This window comes from Panthera onca, chromosome A3 (assembly GCF_046562875.1).
Source record: "Panthera onca isolate mPanOnc1 chromosome A3, mPanOnc1 haplotype 2, whole genome shotgun sequence".
NCBI lineage: Eukaryota > Metazoa > Chordata > Mammalia > Carnivora > Felidae > Panthera > Panthera onca.
Window position 1 is genome coordinate 122,829,565 of NC_138341.1, and position 27,867 is coordinate 122,857,431.

At 43.3% G+C, this 27,867-nt stretch overlaps 1 protein-coding gene across 12 annotated transcripts in view; it reads right to left on the minus strand.

Annotated features, from left to right (window-relative positions):
- Positions 1-27,867, minus strand: part of PTPRT (protein tyrosine phosphatase receptor type T) — a 1,077,107-nt gene that overhangs the window by 774,262 nt on the left and 274,978 nt on the right. For all 12 annotated transcript variants that reach the window (XM_060618029.3, XM_060617982.3, XM_060618020.3 and 9 more), the window contains exon 2: positions 26,675-26,800. In XM_060618029.3, coding sequence (XP_060474012.1) covers positions 26,675-26,800 — 126 coding nt within the window. The remainder of the gene's footprint in view (positions 1-26,674; positions 26,801-27,867) is intronic.

Here is a 27,867-nt window from a genome sequence, read left to right on the forward strand (position 1 = left end):
CCCCCAGAATAGCTTGTCAGGTGGAAACCAGTTATGTCATATCAGGGTTCAAATGGGGAAAAAAAAAAAAAAAGACAGTGAATAGGCCTAGAAAAATAAAAAACAAAAGCCTCTGAAACAGAATGACCTTTCATGAAAGCGGAGGACGCATAAGCAACAGACGCTTTAGGGGAAGCTCTCCATCCAGAAACTGGATCCATTACCAATTCAGCAGGACTGGACCCAGTGTAAGACTTTGGATAAAGTCAGAGACCAGAGACAAGACTCCTAAGTCCCCAGTGATTTCCTCTCCCATAAGGGAAAGAGCCAAACTGTGTCCAAATACAAAGGAAGAGTAGCCAAAGAAAATTCGGTGTTCCCAATCTGTATCAAGTAACACTGTCACGTAACCGGCCCAATTTATATATATCTATATATTTAATATATATAGATATATGTATATTTTTATATATTACATATATATATTTATATATATATTTTATTATATATTTATACATATATATATTTATATATATTATATACATATTGAGATATATATGGGGGGGGAGAGGGAGAGAGAGAGAGGCAAGTAGAAAAAAACAGTCTAAGACTTCAATGAATATTGTGTCACCCCAATGTAGGTCTGGCATGCAAAACAATTAAAAAAAAAAAAAAAAACAAAAAAAAAAACACCTCACTCTTGAAGAAGAGGTGCTCCAGGAAACAGAAAAACAGTTTTGTAATCCCACGGAAATTGAAGAGTCTAAGAACTCCCTCGACAAGCAATGAAGAAGTCGGAGGACATGAAGGCTTTTCAAGGCTGGGAAAGCACATGTTTAACAGGGGATTGTACCCTCACTAATACCAGATCTGCAGTTCCTGAACATATGCGGGGACAGTGTGTGAGGAATATGCATACTATCAGGGCTGGAAGGACCCTCATCTAGTCCCAGTCAGCAACAGGACAGTGAAACCAAGGTCCTATATTTACTAACTGGCAGAGCTACAACTCAGATCCCAACTCTCCTCAGTATATATAAATAGGAAAGGAGGAGGAATGGGAAGGGAGGGAGAAGAGAGACAGAGAAAGAATGTAAGACAGAGGCAGCGGCTGGGTGTGACAAAATGAGTATGTTGTCTGTGCTCTTAGGTATATTCCTAGGAGTGGAATTGCTGGGTCACATACTTACTTTACGTTCAACGTTCTCAGGCACCACCAAACTTTTTTCCACAGCAGCTGCACAACTATGCATTCCCACTAGCAATGTACAAGGTTCCAACTTCTTAGCTCCAGCACTTTCTATGTTGTGTGACTGTGGATAAGTTGTAGCATTTCTCTGCATCTGTTTCCCCCTATATCTAAAGAGGAAGGGTTAGGACCAGCTATCCCAATTCTGCTTGTGTTGCTGTATATCCATACATGCTTTCTTCCCAGCCACTTCTCACCTTCCACTGCCCACATCACCTTCCAGGAGTTCCCCGACAGTGTGAACTGCTACAATGAATAAATCCTGGCTCTTCTCCTTCTCAGAGCTGGAATTATCTTAATGCATGTTCCCAAGTTATAGTAATGCGCTTCCATTTCCATTCATATCTCTCAGTATACTTTTTTCCTCTGGTCTCTTCTTCTAACCTTTTTGCAAGCATCATCTTGTTCTGTCTGTTGGCTGTCAGCTTTTCTCTACAAGCTTTCGCCGAGTTGCCAGATTCTTGGCTATTTCTCCACCCTCAGCTCATAACTATTTTTCCCTCAAGCTCAGCGACTGCTAAGTGGTCTTTGTGAAATCCTATTAGGATAATCTCCATCCATGTCTCAGATGGGCCGCCTCTGGAAACCTCAGCTGTCTTCCTTCCCACAGTCTGCACATCATAGGCTAGCTCCTGAGACACCCAACTCATACTTATTCATAAATGTGCTTAAAAGGCTCTAAACCTGTGGACACAAGCAACGGTTGAACTCAACAAACAGCCAGCTCAGATGTCATCTTCTGCAGGAAGATTTTCCTGTTCACCTGAACCTCCTCTTCCCCCACAACCCTATGGAAAAGGAACCTGACTGACCAACTCCTCTGTGCTGCTTCTGTTTACGTTTGTTTTCGTCATGTATCTGTTTCATCATCTTGTGGGCCTCATTAAGGTGGGAGATGGAATATCTTGTTCACAGTTGTACCCTCAGTGTCTGGTATATTAGAGGTTCTCAATACGTGTTTGTTAAATTAATCAATGACTGAGCTTCTCTTACATGCAGTTGATCTTGGGTCCACCTATCTGTCTATCCATTAAACCCAAAGCTCCCTTTGGGCAAGCTGGGATTTACTCACCATGGTAACCACTGTGAAAGAAAATTTTACTCTGACACTTGTTACAACAGTAAGGAAGAATTTAATCGAGACTATTGTAATAGAGATATTGCAACAGGGAGAGAGATAAGGCTCAATTCTGAATACACAAAGACAGTTGGGGATCTGTAGCTAAGGAGCAGAGTGAGGGGGGTCAGCGACATCATATAAGACAAGAAATAGGACTAAGGCAAGGATAAGACTAAGAAAAGACATCAAGGATAGAGGGGATTTTCTTGCTAACCTGACTTAATAGGAATCTTGCTGAAGGCCAGACAGGGTGATCAGATTGCAAGAGTTGGAGTCTCGCTACAAGTAGGATAAGTAGGCCAAAAATAGGATAGGGGATAGGAGCTTTAGGATATGGGGGTAAGCTCAAGGCCCAGTCAAGAAGAGGGACCAAAGGAACCTAACTGAAGTTTGGTCAAGGAAAGGTCTTTGTTACCCCAAACATGTGGCATAAGTTCCGTCTTGGGTGTGGCTGTAGCAACTCAATGTTTGTTGAACAAAAAGCTGCATCCTCAGCAAGGATTCAAAGCTCTCTCTTCTTCACCCTTCCCTCAGCAGAAACAGCAGCACATACTGTCCCAGCAGATGATGTCCAAGGGGTGCAGGGTTGGGGGAGAAGGCAACGAAATGTGTCCCAGGCCCCTAATTAATCAAGCATACAGGGGCGCTGGAATGGCTCAGTCGGCTAAGTCTCTGACTCTTGATTTCAGCTCAGGTTGTGATCTCACAATTTGTGAGACTGAGCTGACAGCCTGGAGCCAGCCTGGGATTCTCTCTCTCCTCCTCTCTGCCCCTTCCCTGTGTGTGTCCTCACACACATGCTATCACAATACATACACTGTTTTAATGTTTGTTTGTTTTTGAGAGAGAGAGAGAGAGAGCGCGCGCGCGCGAGAGAGAGAGAGCGCGCGCGCGCGAGCACGTGAGCAGGGAGCAGGGGAGGGGCTGGGGGGGGGTGGTGGACAGAGGATCTGAAGTGGACCCCGTGCTGACAGCAGAGAGCCCGATGTGGAGCTTGAACTCACGAACTGTGGGATCATGATCTGAGCTGAAGTTGAACGCTTAACTGACTGAGCCACCCAGGTGCCCCAGTAAACAAACTAAAAAAAAAAAAAAAAAAAAAAAAAGAGTACACACTACCTTCCCAGGATTCCATAGCTTCAAGGCTTTTCCAGGCCAGTCTTCCTAAATGACCCTCACAGCCACACTACCAAGCAAGATTATTTATTTTCTCATGCTAAGGATGGAGAAATGGATACTCTAGGGAGGTCAAGTGTCATGATACAGGCCACAGACCCAGAATTTACCTGTCTCTTCTTGGATTGGTATATGCTATTTGGATTGTAATAATTCTAGGATACACTTGCAAAACTTAGAAGTCTTCCCCCATCATTCTCTTTTGTTATCTGTTTCATGATCTGTGACCATTTTTCCATACAAACTTTAAAACAATTCTTTAACACTGCTTATACATTTCTATTGTAATTCACATTATATATCTTAAATTAAACTGACAAACTTTAAAAATATCCAATCTTGCCATCCAAGAATAAGATAATATCTGTTTACTTATTTGCTCAGTTTTGGTTTATAGTTTCCTTCTAAAGTTCCTTCATACTGCCTCTTGAGTTAATTCCCCAGCCTTTTTTTTTTTTGTTCCTTTTACAGAATGAACTCTTTTAAAATTATATTTTCTAATTGGTTATTGCTAGGATTTAGCAAATTGTTGGTTTTGTATATTTATTCGCTAACTAGTCCCCTTGCTAGACTCTTAATAGGTCCTGATAGTTTTTCACTTATTTCTCTCGGGGGTTTTAGTAGATAATATCCTCTGCAAATAATGACCTTATCTCTTCCTTCGCCGTAATTATCCTCCCAATTCTGTAACTAGAAATCTCTGCATGAATGTTAAAGAATTTTAGTGATCATGAGCATCCTTGTAGTTTGAAGATACAGGTTGTTGGTCTGGAACAGACATGCTCTAGCCCATTCAGAAAATAGCTTCCCATGCCTTTTCAGGATGACAGTTATTCTCTGTGCACCCCACTCACAATCCACACTGATTCCCACCCCACCCTGCTCCTGAGAGTCTGACCTCTGTGATCTGCATCTTCTAGCTTCCCGTACCCTCTGCCTCAGGCTGAGTCTAACTGGTGGCAAGTACAAGCTGAATACTCCAGGGTGGAAGGATTGAGTTGTGTTCCTCTACATCCTGTCAGGCAGTCTTAGAACACCATTTACTACCACTGCCCTTCAGTCCAGGAGGTAGTAACAGCTCCCCACTGTTGACAGCCCTTGAGAGTTTCCCCATCCCTTATTAATTCCCTCAATCATGATCCCACCTCTACTTCATCAGACTCTCTCCATTTAAATCCTTCATATACCATATGCTTCTCACCCAGACCTTCTTTAAAGACTAACTGATAAATTAGGATCCACCATTAAGTATTTCCAAATGTCTTTCAACATCTCAGTATAATCAAAATATTTTATCCTTTGTGACATTTAAACATTCATTAAGAAAAAAAATTGAGTGCCTACTTCCTGCTAACTGCTGTGGAAGGCAATGAGATTAGTACAGAAAAAACAAAAAAAGACGAGTCCTCTACCCTAATGTTCTCAGAAGAAACAGATACACAAACAGTTAAATACCTAAATGTTAAAATAATGATTAGGAAAGAAGAAGCATTTTGATAAGTAACAAAGAAGATGTATTTAGAAAGGATGGTCAGAGACTATTTCTCACAGAAGGTTACATTTGAGAAAAAGCCAAAGAGCCTTCTGAGAAAGGATGGTAGCAAGTGCAAAGGCCCTGAGGCATGGGAGAACATATTATGGCTGAACAACTGGAAGGGGCGCTACCAGCAAGGGGGCAAAGTGTGTGGTAGGGAACAAGAAGAGGTAGGCAGGGGCTACGTCAGTGCCGTCCAATAGAAATACAGTGCACACCACATGTTTTTGGTTCTCCTTTTCCTAGTATCTGGGTTTAAAACAGTAAAATAGGGAGAAATTTATTAGTGTATTTTACTTAACCCAACATATCTAAAATACTATCTTCTTGGGGCACCCAGGTGGCTCAGTCGGTTGAGCGACCAACTTCGGCCCGGGTCATGATCTCACGGTTCGTGAGTTCAAGCCCCGCGTCGGGCTTCTGTGCGGACTGCTCAGAGCCTGGAGCCTGCTTCAGATTCTGTCTCCCTCTCTCTCTGCTCCTCCCCTGCTCATGCTCTGTCTCTCTCTCTCCTTCAAAAATAAATAAAACATTTTTAAAAATTAAGAAAATAAAAAATAAAATACTATCTTTTTAACACTTAAATAATATAAAAAATTAACAAGACATCTTATGTATTTCTTGTACTAAGCTTTTGAGATGTGGTGTGCACTGCACTGGCCACATTCTGAGAACTTAATAAGCCCCAGTGGGCACGGGGCTACATCATGCCCATCAGGGCATGGTGACAGGGAACACTGATCAGGAGGGACAGGGCATGAGATGCCAGCATCATGCCTGGCACACAGTAGGTACTCAGCGAGTGTCCACAGGGGACAGTGTCAGAAGACCTGCAGACGACCTGCCCGTTCCATAGGCAGCAAGGCATCATCGAGATTACTCAAGTACATGATTTAGGAAACTGGGTCTATTCTGTGTCCTCAGCTAAGAGAAGAAATCGGGGTCTGTTTGCTGGGTCTCCTATAGTGGGGGCCATTCAGGGCCCTCTCCTGTGCCTGGGGCACTTGGCACAGCTACTTCCTTAATCCAGAAAGATGGCTTTACACCATATGCTAGGGAGTAGGAGGGAGAGAGTCCATTAGCATTCATTGTACACAGCTTTTCATTTGGAAAAGCACCTCAAATGTGCCGATCCACGCTGCTTTGCTTCATTTTTCAACATTCATGAGTGTAATTGCATTTATTTTTCTCTTCAAGACTGCAAAACAAGTGATAATTTACTATATTACAACCCGTATTGGCTGGGTTTACAGCCACAACAGTTCTAATCCGCCCTCAGATGGGCCTGGTGGGTAAGTAGGGGGCGGTCTCTTTAGCAGGGAACACTGTGTGTGTTTGCAACAGGAAGCCTGGTTCCAGCTATTCAAGGTCACAACAACTAACCCATACAACTACACTGAGTTCTCAAAGTAGGTTTACCTCCACTGTCTTGACTGTTTTTTACAATAATAGTAGGGTGAAGCAGACATGTGTTCCCATGCCCCTTTTATATACAAAAAGAATGAGATTCAGAGAGGTCCTCGATCATACATGGTGACAGGCTGGTGAAGAGTAGAGCCAGGGCTCAAATGTGTATACATGGGCTAGAAATCCCGTTTTTCTGCCCATGTTGCCTTATGGCAGAGCCTAGGCTCTGGCAAAGCCTGAGGTCCTGCAGGTGCATTGACAGGAAAGAAGTGGGCACAATCCTAAAATTTTGCAAATCCTAAGTGCTTATGGTACCTGGGACTCCTGAGGAGATCAAATTCCTTGGGTCTACACTGCAGAATGCTGACTTTCAGGGTTCACACCTCTGCTGAACAGTACATCCCTATCCAAGTACAGTTAGCTCAGGTGGCGGTTATCTAGACAGACTGGGAAAGCACAGTCTGTGTGTCTGGGGATCACCCTCTGCAATGTTTACTTCCCCTTGAGAAGCAAAACCCACAAGGAGTTTGACTTTAGGTCCCAAATGCTCATGAATTAATGAGTAATTTTTATAAGCGATCAACAGGACCCAGTCCTACAAGCCTTCGGATGTGTTAAACTCATTTCCTAAATATGATGAAAATAGTGGACATATCACAGGTGGCAAGATCCTCATCTCCTCTTCCATCCCCCGATTATAACCTACAAGTCATAGAAATGAAACGAGCTGGATTTGCCTAAAGATCAGAGTGTGGCAGGGAAGATGATGTAAAACCTCAGGTCTGAGTCACAGGTGACTGCTTCCATATGGTGTGGCATCTGCTAGGGTCCAGACGCACCTCTCCAGCTCTCTCCAAGGCAGAGAAGATGGGCTAGGGAGCACTGCAGAGTCCAAAGGGTAGGGGAGCTGAGCGGATTCAGAAAGTCCCTCCAGCCACCTGGCCAAGGTGCTCCAGTCTGCAGGAGACACCTCCCCTCACCTCTGTTCCTGGCCATCCCCTGTAGTCAAGCCCTCTTCCCAAGTAGGGTCTGGTTCTCCTGACATTGTACAGGCTTTCCCATCCCAGGCCTGAGCTAAAATGAACCTCCTGCTGACCTTCCACAAGCACAAAGGACAAAAGACCACTACCAACTGCTCTTATTATAAATGGCCTAAGGTCTGCAAAGGCAGCCAGCTGGGGCCAGTTAGGGTCACAGTCATACTATCTAGTATGTCCATCTGTGTGTGTGTCTGTCTGTCTCTCTCTCTCTCTCTCTCTCTCTCTCTCTCTCTCTCACACACACACACACACACACAGTTCAGGCCTCGGGGTTTCCCTTCCCTTGTAGATACAAGTTAACCCAGTACCCCCACAGTGGGTCCCAGCTGAGATAGGACAGGAAGGAAGTAAATGTGGGTGCTGGAGAGGACTTATCATGTGCCCACGCAGCAAGCATTTTGTCCTGTGTTTTCACATGTTGTCTCATTTAATCTCCACATCCTCCCATCCCATTACCTTCGCTGAATAGGTTAAAGAAAACCCTGAGCCATAGGAAAACTAAACAGCTTTGCTCACGGTCCTCTGCACGTGTTCTTCTGGCTGCAGTGTCCATGAACTCTCTATGTGTATACTTCGGTCAGCCTTTCCAAAAGTTAACTCTACAAAGAGTCAAGGACACAGGTTATGGAAGTTTCCTGTCAAACACAGGAAAACAGTCTTTCCATCCAAGCAAATGACCTTTCTGTTATTATTTTCCATATTGCAAAATCAAAAAATTTAGTAGTTTTAAAATCAGGATTATAAAGCTGACTGCTTAAAATGGTCAAAATCAGATAACAATTACATTCAGCATAGGTGTTAAATGCAGTTTCTCTCCTAATTGTGGCCACTACCCAGGGGGGGAGAAAAAAAAAAAGGAGACTTATTTTTCGAAGGTTGAAACTACACTCAGGGTGGCTCTCTGGCCACACCCCATCTACTCTGGCCTCCCACACCTGGCCTGCCTCACTCCCACGTGGACTCCAGACTGTCCCTGCTCTTGAATCATAAGGTCCCTGTCTGCAGTAATGGAAAAAAATTCTGCAGAAATGACACATGGAACTTATGTGATGTTAGAAAGAACTGTGGGGGTGTTACTTAATCAGGGCCCTTCATTAAGTGGGCAAGGACACTGGGGCCCAGAGAGGCTAAGCAACATGTTCCATGCCACACAGTGGATCAGCAACATGCAGGCCGAAAACCCAGGCTTCCCAAGGCCCCCGGGCACAGTGCTCTGGACCACAAGACTGTGATTCGGCCATCTCTGATTTTGTTTCTTTTCCAAGTAGCTTAACGTTTCAATGGTCTCCTAACTCAGTTAACATTATCTGAGGGCACAGTGGGGGCCAAGGCCAGTCCTAAGGACTGAGGACACATAGCTAGCTATGAATGGGTAAGTTGATTCCTGTTCCTACATATATTTGATTGAGGATGACAGGTATTAAATGCACGATCACATATAGCCGCTCCTACCGATGCATGACTCAGGACAAGGGAATTCTGAGACCTAGTTTATAGTCCCCAAGGCAAAGAACATGGGAGTGATGCAGAAGGCAGAAGACAGAAAAGTAAAGCAAGGAGAGTTGGGGGCTACAGGAAGGGAAGGCATAGCACCAAGAAGGCATGTCCCAGGGTCCCCAGCCTCTATGGGGAAGGGAGACACAGGACAGGTGCTCCTGGTGAAATGCAGACTTGCTCCTCACCCATCCCTCTGAATGTGCTCCTCCAGCTCCTTGTGAGGCCCAATCCTCTGGCCATGCCTCAAAGCACGGGGATTTCCTGTTCCGCCCTCTGCTCTTCTTGCTCTCCTGGGGAGTCCCAGTTAGTGGCTACCAAGTCAGCCCCAGGTCAAATTGCTAGTAGCCAGCATCCCAACTCCTATCAGCTGATTTCCAACTTCACACTCCCACTTACTTGTTCCACGTAAGAAGAGCACAGAGTCACTCAGGATGCGCCCTACTCAAAAGCATGCCTGGGTACTCGGCATTCCTGCCACCCTGCTAAGCTCTTTCACACATCACTGCGGCTGCAAGCCTAGAAACTCCTTTTCCTTCTACCCGGATAAAAACATGGGACATAAAATCTACTATCTTAACCATTTTGAAGGGTACAGTTCAGCAGCGTTAAGTGCATCTGCACCATTGTACGACAGACCTCCAGAACTCGGTCTTGCAAAACTCAAACTATATCCATTCAACCCCAACTGCCCATTGCCCTTCCCCCCCGGCAACTACTGTTCTACTCCGTTTCTAGGAATTTGACTATTTTAGACACCTCCTATAAATAAAACCATCAAGTACTTCTCTTTTGTGACTGGCTTATTCACTTAGCATAGTGTCCTCAAGTTTCATTCCTATTATAGCCTATGACAGGATTTCCTTAAGGCTCAATAATATTCCACTGTATGTATAGAACAAATTTTCTTTATTCCATTCATCGGTTGATGGACATTTAATTGTTTCCACTCTGCACTATTTTGAATAAATGCTGCAAAAGACATGGATGTACAAATATATCTCAGAGATCCTACTTTTGGTAGAATTGCTGGATCATACAGTAATTCTATTTTTACTTTTTTGAGGAAACTTCATAGTGTTTTCCTTAGGAATTGTATCATTTCACATCCCTTCCAACAATTCACAAGAGTTCTTATTTCTTGGAATCCTCCCCAATGTTTGCCAATGTTTGTTATTTTCTCTTTGTTATTGTCGTTGTTATTACTGCCATCCTAATGAATATGAGGTCACCCTTGTTGAAAGTCATTTAACCATCCATGTGAGGGTTTCCAAAGGTTTAGGCCTCCAATACCCTGTGTTAAATACCTTCCTGATTGAAATACATAGGGTGGTTTTTGTGTTCTTTCTTAAACCCCAACTGATAGACTCATTGTGTTTGTATGTTTTAGCAGCTCTCATTTATAAGGTTTTTGTACCTTTTTAGCCAGAAGTCTTATTTTGACTTTAGAAACTCTCAGGACTCTTAAAGAACACTGGAGACTTTTGCTTATTTGTAACTTTTATAATTACTTCCCTAATGACAAGTAATGCTTTGAGAATTCTGAGAAAATACAACCTGGCTTTCTTGATGATGAACATACTTGGGAAAGGAAACTTTTTTTTTTTTTAAGTAGGCTCCACACCTACTGTGGGGCTGGAACTCACAACCCTGAGATCAAGAGTTACAGGCCCTACCAACTGAGCCAGCCAGGTGCTCTGGGAAAGGAAGCATTTTTTTTAAATGTTTGTTTCTTTTGAGAGAGAGAGAGAGAGAGAGAGAGAGCGCGCGAGAGAGAGCGCGTGCGCAAGCATGAGCACACAAGTGGGAGAGGGTCAGAGAGACAGGGAGAGAGAATCCCAAGCGGGCTCCACACTATCAGCACAGAGCCTGACATGGGGCTCAATCCCACGAACCATGAGATCATGACCTGAGCCAAAACCAGGAGTTGGACACTCAACTGAATAAGCCACCCAGGTGCCCTAGGAAGTATTTTTTTTTAATTATTTTATATCCAAATTAGTTAGCATGTAGTGCAATAAGATTTCAGGAGTAGAATCCAGTAATTCATCCCCAATGTGTAACACCCAGTGCTCATCTTAACAAGTGTCATCCTCAATGCCCCTTACCCATTTAGTCCATCCCCCCCACCCACAACCCCTCTAGCAACCCTCAGTTTGTTCTCTTTGTTTAAAAGGGTCTCTTGGGGCGCCTGGGTGGCGCAGTCGGTTAAGCGTCCGACTTCAGCCAGGTCACGATCTCGCGGTCTGTGAGTTCGAGCCCCGCGTCAGGCTCTGGGCTGATGGCTCGGAGCCTGGAGCCGATTCTGTGTCTCCCTCTCTCTCTGCCCCTCCCCCGTTCATGCTCTGTTTCTCTCTGTCCCAAAAATAAATAAAAAACGTTGAAAAAAAAAAAAAGGGGGGTCTCTTATGTTTTGTCCCCTCCCTGTTTTCATATTATTTTTGCTTATGTTACAATGTTATATAACATGTATAATTATATACAATTTGTCTTATATATTTAATGATATATAATACACATACATGTTATCTGTTTTAGATCTTAAATTCCACATGATTGAAGTCACATGATATGTCCTTCTCTAATTTCGCTTAGCATAATATCCTCCTAAGAAGCATTTTTAAAAGACATTGGCAGATTCTAGGAAAGTTTAAAAACCAGTTTGCTAAAGCAACTGTGACTTTCCAAAACTGAAGTTGCATTGCGTCAGCATAGAGCACAGGGGCAAAACTGTATGGACTAAGGAAGGAGGGCAGGAAGTCTTTTTTAGAAAAAAGGGAAATTTCTCTAAGTGACCCAATGTCTCACTGATCAACAATTCTGGGAAAATAAAATCTGAAGATGTACACATGATCCTAAGGGATAGGGAAAATCATTGCAGCTCTGAGAACAAAGGAAGTTTGACAGGGAGGTTTATCTTCCTGTGCCCATCTGCACACACTCATGAAGACAAATTCCTCGATCAAGGTGATTCCTTGCAGCTGCCATGACAGACAGACAGATGAGGAGATAAGACCAAAAGATTTTTCAGACATTTTACTTTACAAATGTGGCACCTAATTCCTTCATTTAAAAATGTACCCTTTTCCTCTTGAGTCACAAGTTACAAATCAAAGACCACTAGAGTTGGAAGAAATTGACTCCTGATTTTACATAAAGTAAGACCCAGAAAGGGAAGATGCTTGGCCTGAGTTAACAGAGCATGTTAATGTCAGAGTTGGGACTAAATTCCAGGAATCCCTTTCAGACTTATTTCATGGAAAAGGATGCAGGGAAGTACAGAGAAAAGTAGCTGACCGGCCCAGATTAGTGGCAGAGCTGGAACAGGCACTTAGGACCGTCTCCTTGCCCACCAAGTAAGAAGGACCAGACTAACTGGCCTGGTAGAAGAGACAGCGCCTACCCCAGCCCCACCATGTTCCCATGGCCCCCAAAGAAGCGCAAAGAAACTACAGGAAAAGCAGCACTGGAAGGGCCCGAGGGATGTTCCAGCCTACTCCTCACTAGGGAAACTGAGGCTCAAACGGTCAAAAGAGCACAGCAAGCCAGAACAACAGTCCCGTGTCAGTGTGTTGAAAGGTGGCCAGCCTGGGAGACATCAGTTAAGTCACTGAACTGGGCTACTTTGGTTCAAATTCCCTCTCTACCACTTACTATCTCTGCAACTACAGGCAAGTTACTGAATCCCTTTGTGCCTCAATTTTCCCATCTGTAAAATAGGGAAGACAATGGTACCTACACTACATAGGGCTGTTGTGAACCATAAAGGAGAAAACGTTTCAAGTGCCTTGCAAGTGCTCAATAAATGCTAATTATTATGAAAGACAGGCATTCCTATTGGTACAAATGACACAATAAAAATTTCCATTGACTGACGAAGGGATAAAAAAAAAGATTTGGTATATATACATACACCATGGAATATTACTCAACGATCAACAAGACTGAAATCTTGGGGCAGCCTGAATGACTTAGTCAGTTGAGTATCCAACTCAATTTCAGCTCAGGTCATAATCTTGTGGGTTTGAGCCCCACATCGGGCTCCACACTGAAAGCACAGAGCCTGTTTGGGATTCTCTCTCTTCCCCTCTCTCTGCCTTTCCCCTGCTTTCTCTCTCTCTCTCTCTCTCTCTCTCTCTAAACAAATAAACATAAAAACAAAGAATGAAATATTGCCATTTGTAGCAACATGAATGGAACTAGAGCATATTATGATAAGTGAAGTAAGTCAGAGAAAGATAAATATATTATTTCACTCACATGTGAAATTTAAGAAACAGATGAACATAGGGGAATGGAAGGAAAAATAAGATAAAAGGAGGCAAACCATAAGAGACTCAAATACAGAGAACTGAGGGTTCCTGGCTGGGAGTTGGGTGGGGGGATGGGCTAAATGAGTGACAGGCATTAACGAGGGTACTTTTTAGGATGAGCACTGGATGTTATACATGATAAATCACTAAATTCTACTCCTGAAATAAAAAATAATTAAAAATCTGATAATCTAGGACAGTGATGAGTAACAGAAATATAATGTGAGCCACACAGGTTAAATTTTCTAGTAGCCACATTTATAAAGTTAAGAAAAAGGGTGGGCTTAAATTAATTTTAATAATTTTACCTAACCCAGTAGATCTATAATATAATCATTTCAACAGGTAACCAATATAAAAATTAATGGATGCCATATATTTTTTTCATGCATGGTAAGTCTTCAAAATCTCTTGTGAATTTTACATGTGCAGAACTAGCCACATTTTAAGTGCTTAAAGGACATTCCCAAATGGGACCACAATGGGCTCTTGGGGTTTTTCAAATTACTGAACCCTATTTTATGGAATCACAAAAAAGCCACATCAATTTTCATTAAATTTAATAAACTCAATTTGTACTAAACTATCATTTTCTTATCAAATCTCTTACACTATGTAATTACACCTCAAATTACTATGGTTTTCAAAGCATTAAAAAAAAAAAAAAAAAAACCTGTTTCCTCATTAAGTAAAAGACAATCCATGTATTCAAAAACAAGGTGTTCACTTTGAGGCGCCCAAGCCCCTGCAACAGCAGCCAGGCCAGATGAATGATCCATGGAAACATCACCCTCTACACTGGGATGGCATCACTAGGATCATGAAGATTCTTGGCAGTATCTTCCTCTCAGGCTGTCCCGGGAGTAACCGAAGTAGAAGCAGAAGACTAAGGAGTCATAACGGAAGTCATCTCTGCTGTCCAGTTAGAGGTCTCCTGAGGCAAGACTGCTTCTATTCAATGTTCCCTTATGACAGATTATTCAAAACAATTCACAAGCTTATTATATTTGCATTCAGGTGGCTACAGGATGGTTAACCCTTGGTGCCTAGAAATAGGGTATTTCCCAGGGAGAAGACCCCACAAAAAGTTTTGAGGCTAGTTAATACATAAAATATTCAGCACGCACATGAATTAGTTAAATGTCTGCCTATGATGCCTAAGATATGATTTAATGACATATACATACTTGAAATCATGTTTCATAAGATAACACATTATGTTAAAAATAGACGATGGTCCACAGCACAGACTCTTAGAGCCAGAGTGCCTGGGTTCAAACCTCAGCTCCTCCATTTGCTACTAATTTTGGGGTGAGGTACTTAACATTCAGGGGCTCAACTTCCTCATGTGTAAAATACGGGTAATTAATAGTACCCAGTTCACATCAGTATTAAATGATTTAAAATCATGTAAAGCCCCTAGAACACTGTCCAGTAAGTGGCACACACGTGTTAAGTTACAAAATAGTGGTTTATTGTCCATTCCCACATATTACAGAAACTTTCATTTGAACTTGGCCTCTGTGCCATTGTCATCTGGGTCTGTCATTAGAGCAAGCACTTCTTCAGTTCACTGACACCTGTCTACATCACCTTTGCATCCAATTACAGCATTTGGATGCATTGCTTTTTAATAGTCTAGGAAATACAGTTTATGAAGGTATTTTGTTTATAAATGTAAGAATATTTTTTAAAAATTCCTTATTGAAGTATAATTAACATACCATGTTACTGTTTACTGGTTTCAGGTGTACAATGTAAGTATTCAGCAATTCTATGTTTCTCAGTGTTCATTATGGTTCGAGCCCCGCGTCGGGCTCTGGGCTGATGGCTCAGAGCCCGGAGCCTGCTTCCGATTCTGTGTCTCCCTCTCTCTCTGCCCCTCCCCCATTCATGCTCTGTCTCTGTCTCAAAAATAAATAAAAACGTTAAAAAAAAAATTCCACATATGAGTAAAGTCATATGGTATTTTTCTTTCTCTTATTCACTTAGCATAATACCCTGGAGTTCCATCCATGTTGTTGCAAATGGCAAAATTTCATTTTTTTTATGGCTGAACAATATTCCATTCTGTGTGTGCATACATTTTCTTTAACCATTCACGTACTGATGGACACTTGAGTTGCTTCCATATCTTGGCTATTGTAAATAATGCTACAATAAAGAGGTACATGTATCTTTTTGAATTAGCACTTTTGTTATCTTTGGGTAAATACTCAGAATTATTGGATCACATGATAATTCTATTTTTAACTTTCTGAGGAACCTCCACACTGTTTTCCACAGGGGCTATGCCAATTTGAATTCCCACCAACAGTGCCCAAAGTTTCCCTTTTCTCCACATCCTTGCCAACACACTATTTCTTCTGTTTTTTATTTCAGCCATTCTGATAGATATAAAGTGATACTTCACTGTGGCTTGAATTTGCATTTCCCAGATGATTAGTGATTTTGGGCATTTTTTTCATGTGTCTATTGGCCATCTGTTTGTCTTCTTTGGAAAAATAAAGTCTATTCATATCCTCTGCCCATTTTTTTATTTGAATTACTTGGCTTTTTAGTGTTGAGATGTTTAAGTTCCTTATATATTTTGGCTATTAACCCCTTATCAGATAATGTCACTTGCAAATATCTCCTCCCATTCAATAGGTTGCCTTTATGTTTTGTTGATTTTTGAAATGAGGTTTTTTATCACAGAAAATAAACATCAAGGCAAGCATCCATGTGGATATTAGAACAGGCCTGTTTTCCCATTTATGTAACATGTGTATTTTGATCACCAAAAAGATCCTCTGTTGCTTTTTACAAGCCATCCTTATCACTTGTCATTATCCAGTCATATCCTCCAGAATAATATAAAACCTGTCTTCAATTTTATTGCCTTTTCCCCCCTATCAATTCTGTTATCACTGTAAACATCCCAAACCAGCACTGATTGGGGTTACTGCAGGCTAATGTAGTTTTCCTAATTAATTTTGTGGTTCAAAGGACATAAGAGACTATCCCATAATATAAAATGCCCTGTAAGAACTTTTTCAAGAGCTGTTTGGAGACAAAGACCCTGCCTTTTATTGGGGCATATGGGGTACATTTGGGTTTTTATCTTTTCTTCTCCCACTGCCATTTCTTGGGTGTTAAATAAAGCACGGAGCATCCATCTAGTGAAAGATGGTGCCAGCCCTGGAAGGTGAACGCTAGATCTGAATGGGTGATGTGAAAGGAGGGCAATGGCAGCTGTTGGGAACCATGACCCGATTCATCATCTGCATTCTTAGGAGCCACAAAAGTGAGGCAGTCTAGAGTACAGACTCTGGCACAGACTTCCTGCAGGCAAATCCTGGCTCTACCACATGCTAACTATGGCCTTGGGCAAGTCACAGAAGCTTTTTTGTGCCACCAGCTCCCTAATCTGTAAAACGCAGATCATGATATCTGTATCAGAGGGCTGTGAGCAGATTAAGTTCATACATTTAAAGTGCTCAGGATAGTACCTACCACACAATGAGCACTACCTAAATACTGCTTCCCTACTATTATTGTCACTATTACCACATACATATATTCTCTCTTCCCTCCCAGCCCCTTCCTCCTTTTCTTCCACCTCCCTCTTTCTCGATACCCATGCATCTGTTAATCATGACATCGGAGGGAAGTGAGATGGTCCTGGAGAGAGTTACCTTATATGTACAGACTCAGCATCTCTTTAAAAATGAATATATAATATTTTATCATTAAAGAGGGAAGAAAAACTTATTGATTCAATACTGGCTAAATGGGAACTTAAGAGCTTATAGCTTTAAGCCAATCAATAATAGTATCAGGAGTGATTAAGGATGGTTAAAGGCCCATACTTCCCAATCATTTTAATGTAAGCACTACATTAAAGAAACAGTTGGTCAGTTTTTGGATACATCACATTTTTCCAATGGGGAGGGTCTTACATAGGTCACAAGCAGATCCACACACACGTGCCAGGCCCCAGAGTGAAGCCAGGGGGAATCTGCAGGGCCCCTTTATTTGTCCCAAGGGTCAATTATAGAGCAAAAGAGCCTTGACAAGGCAGGACCTGGGAGCAATAGTCCAGCCAGACTGAGCCTCATCAGGCTGAGAGGAGGCAGACCATGTAGGAAAGCCGCAGGTGCACCAGGTACCATAAAAATGCCAAAGAAAGCAGCAGCTCTCCAGGGTTCTCCCCAAAACTCCCTAATATCAACTTGCTCCTGACTTTCCAAATGCTTATAACCTTAATGATAATTTAGTCTTCATACATGGATCGCCTTCCCTGTTCCAAGCCCAATGCAGGGCAGAGGGAAGGAAGCAATGATCAGCAGCCCATGCCCTTAAGGAGCTCACAGCCATAGTGAGAAATCCAAGACAAGATATAATAAACTCAGCCACAGGAGCACAGAGAAGAGGCAATCCTGCACAGGGAGAGTCAGGGAGGTCCTCCTGGAGGAGGCTAATCTGTTCAGGGTTTTGACGTAAGACAAAGGGAGATATGAGATGCCTTCTAGCCAAAGACAAGACTGTGGAACCTGCAAGGTTTGGGGTTAGAAACAAGAAAAATCAACTATGACAATCCTTCTCAAACTCAGAAATGTTCTGCATGAATACTGGGAGGCTCATCATGAACAGAAAGCTAGAGAATAGCCTTGAAAAATGAACAAAAATTTAGGCAGTTCTGGGGAGCCAAGGCGGCAGCAATTCAGCAACCTCATTTAGTAGCATCTCTTGTGACCCAGACAACACCCCTATCACGGGACCCCCCTGTACAGGCCTCTGGCCCACCCTCCCTCCAATGGGCTGCATCCAGGCCCCATGTCCAGCCACACCCAAGCCATGAGGAAGAGTAAATTTCTGGCACCTTCACCTCTGGACAAGTTGCACGGTCCACCAAGATTCCACACAGTGGGAGATTCCCAAATTCAGGAAACAGAATTGGAGGCTAGACTCCCTAAACTCAAGTCTAACAGCCTCTCTCACATGACTATATAGAAAGAGAAGCCAAGAAGGCCGAAATGGAGGCTCAGGCTGGAAATAGATGCTGGGATCGTATCATGAGAAAGTTCAATTACTAACAAGAGTAATTCATTTGGCAAACATTCACTGCCCCTGCCTACAAGGAGAACAGAAGCTAGCTCAAAAACAGACTACAAAGAGGCTTGCTATTCGTCAAATCAGCACTGGAGAGACCAATCTGCTTTTTACAGCTGATATCCGCCTGGACTAGTGCTCGGACTGCTCTCTAGTTGATTATTATCTTGAACAGAATTCCTGCTAATCCTCAGAAGGTCTCCAACTAGTACACTATGAGCTGTAACGTGCTACACTCAGGGGGCCATCACCAGCCAGTTCTTGACTTGTGTTTAGGGCTGCAGAGTCCACAAAGAATCTTCCCTACATCAATTTGTCGGCAAATATCCAGGACTCCATGTTTGACATGTGGACATTCTGCCAGATCTCAAAAATAATGTACAACTACTCTACGTTTGATACAGAAGGAAGTACAGAAATATATATATAGATATATCTATATATGTTTCTATATATATTTCTATATATATTTCATATAGAGATATATATATCTCTATATGAAAGCAAATGTAAGAATGTCTATTGGAGAGGAGCAAAGATAGATGTACAAGAACACTCACTGCAATGTGATTCAGGAGTGAGTAACTGGAAACAACTTAAATATCCAACAACAGGGTGGTTAAATCATGGAACGATCATTTTAATGGAAAACTATGAAGTTTTTTAGAAAGTGTGCTTTTTGAGGGAGGGGAGGGTGGGTGATGGGTATTGAAGAGGGCATCTTTTGGGATGAGCACTGGGTGTTGTATGGAAACCAATTTGACAATAAATTTCATATATTGAAAAAAAGTGTGCTTTTTGAGGAATATTTAATGACATAGGAAAATACTTAAAAATAGCATTATATAGAAAAATATGTATTTATGTAAGTTTGTGTGAGCATATGACTTTAATTTTGTTTCTTATAGCTACCTCTACCATGCATAGTCTTTACCACAAATGTGCATTTTTGCAATCATAAAGCATGACTTTAAATATAAATAACATTAACAGATGCTTTGTTGATGACAGTGCCATGTATACAACACAGATTTCTCTACCCTGGATTTGAAGACTGGCTCCTCTTTCATATTTAACTTGCATGAGGTTGGACAAATCACTTTCTCTCTCTGGGGCTTGATTTTCTCAAAACAGGGGGAGATAAGATCTCTGAATTCATGGGATGGTGGCACATTAGATGAAATGCATAGTGGGTCGCCTGGGTGACTCAGTCCATTAAGCACCCAACTCTTGGTTTCAGCTCAGGTTATGATCTCATGATTTGTGAGTGGAGCCCCACCCCTGCTCATGTGCACACACACACTTTCTCTCCCTCTGTCTCTCTCAAAAATGAATAAACACTAGGGGCACCTGAGTGGCTTAGTCAGTTAAGCATATGGCATCAGCTTAGGTCATGACCTCACAGTTCAAGCCCCTCATCCAGCTCTGTGCTGACAGCTCAGAGCCTGGAGCCTGCTTCAGATTCTGTCTCCCTCTCTCTCTCTGTCCCTCCCCCATTCACACTCTGTCTCTGTCTCTCAAAAATAAACAAACATTACAAAAAAATTTTTTTACACAAACATTAAAAAATAGAAATTCACAGGAAAATGTTTTATCCAGTTCTTGGTTAGAGTGAACACAGAAATGTCAGTTCTTTTAAAAGAAAGCAAAGGCTCCTATACTTACAGCACCCTGGTGTTAGTTCTAACGTAGGAAAGGTGATGGGGTCAGGATACAGATATGTGAATGACCCAGTCATAGTGTCCCAGGGCTGCTGTAACAAATTACCACAAATTGGGTGGCTTAAGACAACAGAAACAGAACCTTTCAGAGTACAAGTCTGAAATCAAGTTGCTGACAGGGATATATTCTCTCTGAAGGCTCTAGGGAAGGAGGCTTCTGGTATCTGCCAGTAATCCTTGGCACTCTGTGGCCTATAGATGCATTGCTCCAATCTGTGTCTGTGTTCCCATGGCCACTTTCTTGTCTATGTATCTCTCTTCCTCCACCAATCCTACTGTGTGACGGCCTGCTATGACAGTGACAGAAAGGAAAACTAGCACCACAATATTGAGATTGTGTCTGCTTCCATGGCAAGCCAACTGGTTGAAAGATACCCCTGTGTGTGTTTTCCATGGATTTTTTCCTAACATGTGCCCCTTCCGATCAGGTAACTAATTAGGGTCTTTGTATCTGCTCTAGAAATCGGTGCAGGACACAGAGAAGAGGCTGCTTGAAGTGAAAGGTTCCTTCTTTCTTCTAGTTGTTGTAAAGCTTAAAATTTTACTCAAGAGATTATGACTTCAAATAAGGGCTGTGACAAGAAGGGTGTGCCTTTGGGGTGTAGAAAGTGAGGACAGATAGTCTTCCACAGTGGGAAAAGGAAGGGAGGGTCTGCTGGTCCCATACAGCTCAGTGGTGGTAGCCCCAGAAGGGATCCTGGGTGATGCACCTGGGCTGGCTGGACTCCAAACAAGGGATCCAAGCCTGGGAAGAAGCATCAGTATTACTAGACCCAAAGGGACCACAGGAATGTGACAGTGGGCTTCTAAGAAGAAACTACAATAGCCTGGCCTGTTTAAGTCCCCATGACATCTGTAACCCCTCTGGAAGGGGGGACCCCCCCCCAAAATGACAAAAAATTTATGTCTAACTCCCTGAAGGTTGGGGTCCGATTTAAGTTCATGCAAATGCAGCATTTCCTATGCACCTGGGTTTCCAGCCTACAAGTCAACCTTACTTTGTTCCAACACTTAAAATAATAGCTTACAAGCATCAAAAAGAAATGAGGGGCACCTGGGTGGCTCAGTCGGTTAAGCCTCCAACTTCAGCTCAGGTCATGATCTCATGGTTCGTGGGTTTGAGCCCCGTGTCAGGCTTTGCGCTGACAGCTCAGAGCCTGGAGCCTGCTTCAGATTCTGTGTCTCCCTCTCTCTCTGCTCCTCCCCCACTCACACTCTGTCTCTCCCAAAAGTGAATAAACGTTAAAAAAAAAATTTTTAATCAAGAAAGAAATTAAAGGACACCTCCCAAGCCCCACTGCCTCTGGCTTCAGCCCTTTGAAAAAGACACTCAGAGACTTCAGTCCCCTTCAGTCCCCAAGACACTTATGCCAAGGCTGGGAAAGGCAGAGCTAGAAACCAAAGGAAACTGCATAAAGTTCTACGGACCAGATCGAGGCTTGGAAAGAGGGTCTGTGGGTGTAGTATCCCCATTCCTCTGTGACAGCCCCAACAAAGATGAGGTCAGAGGTCTGAAGCCTGGAATGCCAGCCTGAGGGCTTTTCCCATGGAAAAGGATGAGGACAAACCATGAAAGCAATGGTGTGGAGTGCTGAATTGACAGAGCTGGGGGCTAGAGGAGATGTGCAAGCCCGCAGGGCAGCAAGTACCCTGGGTATTGAAAAGCCTCTCTGGGTCTCTCAGGGACCCACGCAGACCACCTACTGAGTCAAGCACCTGGGTAAAGAAGCATCTGGGTCAGGAGAACTTGAAGGAGGAGACATGGTTCTAAGAAGAACTTAGACTTAAGCTCCAGAGATTGTTAAGAACCAGAAACGAGTTGGGCATCTGGTAGCTCAGTCAGTTAAGCATCTGATTTTGGCTCAGGTCATGATCTCACAGCTCGTGAGTTCAAGCTCCACATCGGGCTCTGCACAAACAGTGCAGAGCCTGCTTAGAGTTTTGGCTCCCTCTCCCTCTGTCCTTCCCCTGCTCACCTGCTCTCTCAAAAATAAATAAATAAACATTAAAAAAAAAAAAAAAGGAAAAAACTAGAAAAGAGCACAGAGGAACCAGTACTGATTAAGTTCTACAATGTGCAAACACTTCACACTCACTCAGCCATCATTCCATTTAACTCTCACACTGGTTCCCATGCTAAAGATGGGGAAACAGAGGCAAAGGGATTAAGGGCCCAAAGTCACGGAGCTATGGCATAGGATTAGAATGAGTTGGCCTGGAAACATGTTTACGTTAAGAACTCTGAAAGCCAAGAACAGGATCCCATGGGAACAGCAAGGAGGGACTCTTTATTTACATAGACTGATAAGGGGCAATGTCCTGAGAAGCAGTCATCTGAGCTGACACCTGAAGAAACTGGCCACACAAGGAGTGGAGAAAACCATTCCAGTGAGCAGGAACAGCATGTGCAAATGTCTGGAGCCAGCCAACAATTTGACAGCCTTTCAGTCTCCAAGGCACTGAAAGGAGCCAGTGTGCCTGGAGCATTTTGAGAAGAAAAGGAGCTTGGAGAAGACACAAGATCATGCAGAACATTGCAGGCTGTAGCAAAGAGTTCAAATTTCTTCCCATGTGCCAGGAGAAGCCAGCAGAGGGACTAAGTGCCAAAATGACACAGTGTCACTTACAGTCCGGCACAGAGCTTGTCACACAGAAGGGGATCAGTCAAAGGGTGTGGAACATCTGAATAAACAGACTCAAACTAGACTTCCAAAGGATGCAAAGTGCTGGTTTTACAGAAGGAAAAGTAAGATTTCAGTTTTGGCCCATGAGAAGAACAAACAATTTTGCCTAATCCAAATTCACTTTCATGCCTCTCTAAGAAGCACATGGAGCCCCTGAAATCCACAGGCGCATCATGACAGAATAATTTCAGTGATCATTATCAAATGCCTCTATTTAGAAAAGCTCAGAGGATTGTATTAGCACAATCTGGTATTTATGAAATGACACTCTCCCGTAATGAGGGACTGAAAAATTAAGAATAGAAGAGTTATTCCTCTGGGAAGAGAGACTGGCACGGTGGGCAAACGAGCCATGCCACACAGTTTCTTGGAAACTTGGTTTCCTGATCTGTAAAATGGAAGGATTACAGGAAAGGTTAAAAATCCGTGGTCAGTTTAAATAGAGGGCCCAAAGGGATTTGAAGATGTTGACCTTCATTTCTTTGTTTAAAAAACACTTGATAGTGAAGTCAGAGAAAGACAAATATCATGATTTCAGTTATATACGGGATCTAAAAAACAAATGAACAGATAAAAGGCAGAATCAGACCCATATCTACAGAGAACAAATTAGTGGTTGGTTGCCAGAGGGAAGGTGAAGACAGGGACGGGCCAAACGGTGAAGGAGAGTGGGAGATACAGGCTTCCAGTTATGGAATGAATAGGTCATGAGAAGGTACAGCATGGGGAACAGAGTCAATAGCATTGTATGGCAACAGATGGTAGCTACACTTGTACTTAGCACAGCATAACAGACTTGTTGAATCACCTGGAGTACACCTGAAACTAATATAACATCGTATGTCAACTCTGCTTCAATTTAAAAAAAGAAACATAGGGGCGCCTGGGTGGCTCAGTCGGTTAAGCGTCCAACTTCAGCTCAGGTCACAATCTCGCAGTCTGTGAGTTCGAGCCCCGCGTCGGGCTCTGTGCTGACCGCTCAGAGCCTGGAGCCTGTTTTGGATTCTGTGCCTCCCTCTCTCTTTGACCCTCCCCCGTTCATGCTCTGTCTCTCCCTGTCTCAAAAATAAATAAACGTTAAAAAAAAAAAATTAAAAATAAATAAATAAATAAAATAAAAATAAAAAAAGAATCATAGGGGTGCCTGGGTGGCTGAAGTCGGTTAAGCATCCGACTTCAGCTCAGGTCATGATCTTGCAGTTCGTGGGTTCGAGCCCTGCATCAGGCTCTGGGCTGACAGCTCAGAGCCTAGAGCCTGCTTCTGATTCTGTGTCTCCCTCTCTCTGCCCCTCCCTAACTCGCACTCTGTCTCTCTCTCAAAAATAAAGATTTAAAAAAAAAAGAAAGCAAACAAAAATTTTAAATAATAAATAAAATACACTTAGCGCAGACTATCTGGCCATCCATCCATGTGTCTATCCAATAAAATGTTATTTAGTACATACTACATATGATGCACTGTATTAAGCACTGAGATAAAGCTATCAACAAGATTGTCATGGTCCCTACACATGTGGAACTCCTCATCTGAGGGTATAACATACACCAAACAAACAACATCCAATGTGACATGCATCATTGAGAAAAAGCACAGGATGCAATGGGAAACATTTACAGAGATAACTGACCCAGGCTGAAGTATCTAGAAGTGCCACCCTAAGGAAGTGATGTTTAAGCTGAGCTACAAAGGGGAGGCACAAGACAGTAAGGTGGAGGAAAAGGTTCCATAGAGAGTAGTACATGGGGAGAGGGGCAAAGATGAATCAACAGTTCAGTTTTAGCCATGTTGAGTTTGGAGAGCCTATAAGGCTCTGCAGGGCTAGATGTTTTTGGAGACAAACACACAGACATACTAGAAGATCCGGATACATTTGGCCAACGTCAAAGATGGTCAGGCAAAACAGAGGAGATGTGGTGTATTCCCGCAAAGTACTCTGGACTCTAATAGAATGAGTGATTCTATCATCTAAACCAAGGCACCTTTGAGAATTAAGTCAGCAGTGTTAAACACTATGATGGGGCAACCCACATACAGGCTGTCCCACGGTCACCTCACTAATGGGCATGTGTAGTTGCTGTCGACTCTGCTCACACAAAGCAAGATCCTACTAGATCTGCAAAGTTCAATTTTGTACCACAGGACAGATTTATTACACCAGGGCCGGGTATCTACACTCATGAAAAACTTACTTAACCATTTATGCCTTTAATTGGAAGTATACAGAACCATCCAGCAGCCTCCTGCTTTAGAGCCAAACTCCAAGTCCATGAGGCCACAGAGGCCACATCCTTACCTGGACAGGTCTGAGTGTCTTCTCTGTCTATAGCTTAGTGCATCCTGTTAAATTCTTCTCCCCAGAGGAAGCCAAAAAGACATGGCAGCCAGGAAGTGGGTGGTCTAGAGTTCATATGAGATGTCTGATGGCAACCGAAGGCACAGAAGTGGTGAAGGCCATCTGTAGTGTGATGGTTAACCGTGTGTGTCAACTTGACTGGGCTACAAGATGCCCAAATAGCTGCTAAAACATCATTTCTAGATGTGTCTATAAGGCTATTTCCAGAATAGACAAGCATTTGAGTTGGTGAATGGAATAAAGCAGATAGCACTCACCAAGGGGGGGCGGGGGGAGGCATCATCCACTCCCTTGTGGCCCCAAATAAAAAAAAAAAAAGGGAAAGGAAGGGTAAATTCACTCTCTCTACCTGAGCTACAGGCATCCACCTTTTCCTGCCCTCACACATTGGTGTTCCCAGTTCTTGGGATTTTGAACTCAGATCAGGGTTTATATCATTAGCCCTGTATGCTAGGGCCCTCAGACTTGGACCAAATTACACACTGGTTTTCCTGGTTCTCCAACCTGCAGACAGCAGATGATGGGACTTCTCGGCCTCCATACAGTGTGAGCCAATTCCCATACTAAACTCCTCTTAAATGTATCTCTATAAACCCTATTGATTTTGTTTCTCTGGAGAACCTAATACACATGGAAGCAGTATAGAACAAGCCTGAGATCTCCAGTATTTAATGGCCAGAGCAAGGAAGAGTGCCACAAGATGTGTGGACAAAGAACAAGATAGTATGTGGGTCAGACTGCCCTTAGATGGGGAGGAACCATTAAATATGATGTTCCCTCTCCAACACCCAAACCAGCCGTCTTTACCGCTGTACCTGGGATCACATATCCAAAGAGGTGATCCTCATGTTCCCAGAGTTGTAACTCTTCCTGGCATATGTCCCCAGGTAAACGTTTTCAAGATTCAAGTCACCCAGGCATAGCCCACCCTAAGTGTGTTTTCCCTGAGTATTCTCCTCCAGGTGTACCTCTGCTAGAATATACCAGATGTCACTCTCATAGGCCTGCCTCAAGCGGCCATCTATCAAGAAAGCACATTAGCCCTTTAGCCCTGCTGGTTAATGACAAGCTGGGCATTCAGGATGTCAGGACATTAACTATGAGTAATATTCTGACTGCGGAAGTTTCCCTCGAGATATACAAGTTATGTATCTGTGTGTCCTGGAAGAAAAGGAAAGACCTCATTCTTCACAAGTTCTTTCCTCTCCACCCCAAATCCAACTACTCTTGGGTTCCCAAGCAAAACCCAGGGATGCTCTACTTATAGCTAAAGCTTAGAATCTTAAAGCTAAAAGAAATCCCAAAGGTTCCTGAATCCAGGGGACGTGTGATTCTTACCACATACCTTAAGAACGCACTCAGCCTTGTTTTGATTACCCCTGGAGAGGAGAAACTTACTCGAAGGACATTGTCTACTGCCCTCTCCACTCAACCCATACATTTGTCCCCGTAAGTCATCCTAGAAGTTAGTGACCCTCATCCCAGCCTCCAACACAGTGGGTCACGTACCTGTGGGCACCGCGGGGTCCAGCATTGGTTTCTCCCATGTGTTAATCTGCTCCCAGGTAAACCCATTGGTCCCCAGGGCCACGCTATAACCACAGTTGCTGTAGTGTTCATCAAAGGAACAGCCACCTGCAGACAAAAAAGATACGGGTAAATACCTCCTGGTGTCTGAGCTTGGCTCCTTACCCCTGTCTCATCAGCTCCTCATTTACAACTTTGAATATTAAACTTGGAAGAAGATTTAAAAAAAAAAAGGCAAGCAAATTGGATTTTTATATTTGCTCTGGTTCTCTCAGAAAGGTGCTGGCATCTGCCGGCCCCTCCTATTTAAAAAAGTTAATAAGGCTAGTTACATTGATTTTAATCTTCCTTCCCGAGAAAGTAAACAGTAACATCTCATTCTGAGTAGGAAAAAATGAATGCCAGGGCATGCCTCTGTGACTGCTTCCTACAACAGGGACAGACACTGGGGGCAGCAGAGAGAACACCAGCTCCAGAGTCCGGCCAGACCAGCTGCACACAGCTCCACCTTGCGAACCTGGGCCAGCCCCGGCCAGCTGCTTCCCCATCTGTGGCTCAGTTTCCCCACCTGTGACACGGAGGGGAGGAGCCACCGGACCGAAAAACCATGAGGACTAAATGGGGTAACACATGAAAAGTAACTGGCACGGAATAAATTCTTCACATCTATCTCCTTCCCTATAAAAGCAGTTTGTGAAAAATCATGTTTCATGGCATAAAAATCAAATTTGTGAAGAATCAGACAATCGTAGTTGGTGCTGATAGTGTTTAAAGCCATCTACCATTTTACAGTAAGTTCTAACAATTCAACTCTGCAAGGATTTACTGAGCATACACCATGAGCGGTAGGTCCCCTCCAGGGGACGTGAACAAAGATGTGGGCTACAGAACCAGGGCTCCAAGGAGGAAATTCTGGTCTGGATCAACAGGAGCCATGACATCCCAAAGGAGGACTGATCAGGGCTTTGGAGTACCCAGCACATCTGCGGACCAAGAGCAGGAGGGGGGGCATCCAGGTGAGCCGGCAGGACACAGAGGTGGCACAGGACAGCGTTCTACAGCAGCCTCCTGATGGTCTCCCAAACCCCCTTTCACACCCGGCCAGCTCTGCAACTGCCCCCCCATTCTCCTTGATGCTCAGGTGTCATCACATCACCATCTGCCTCCCTTACACA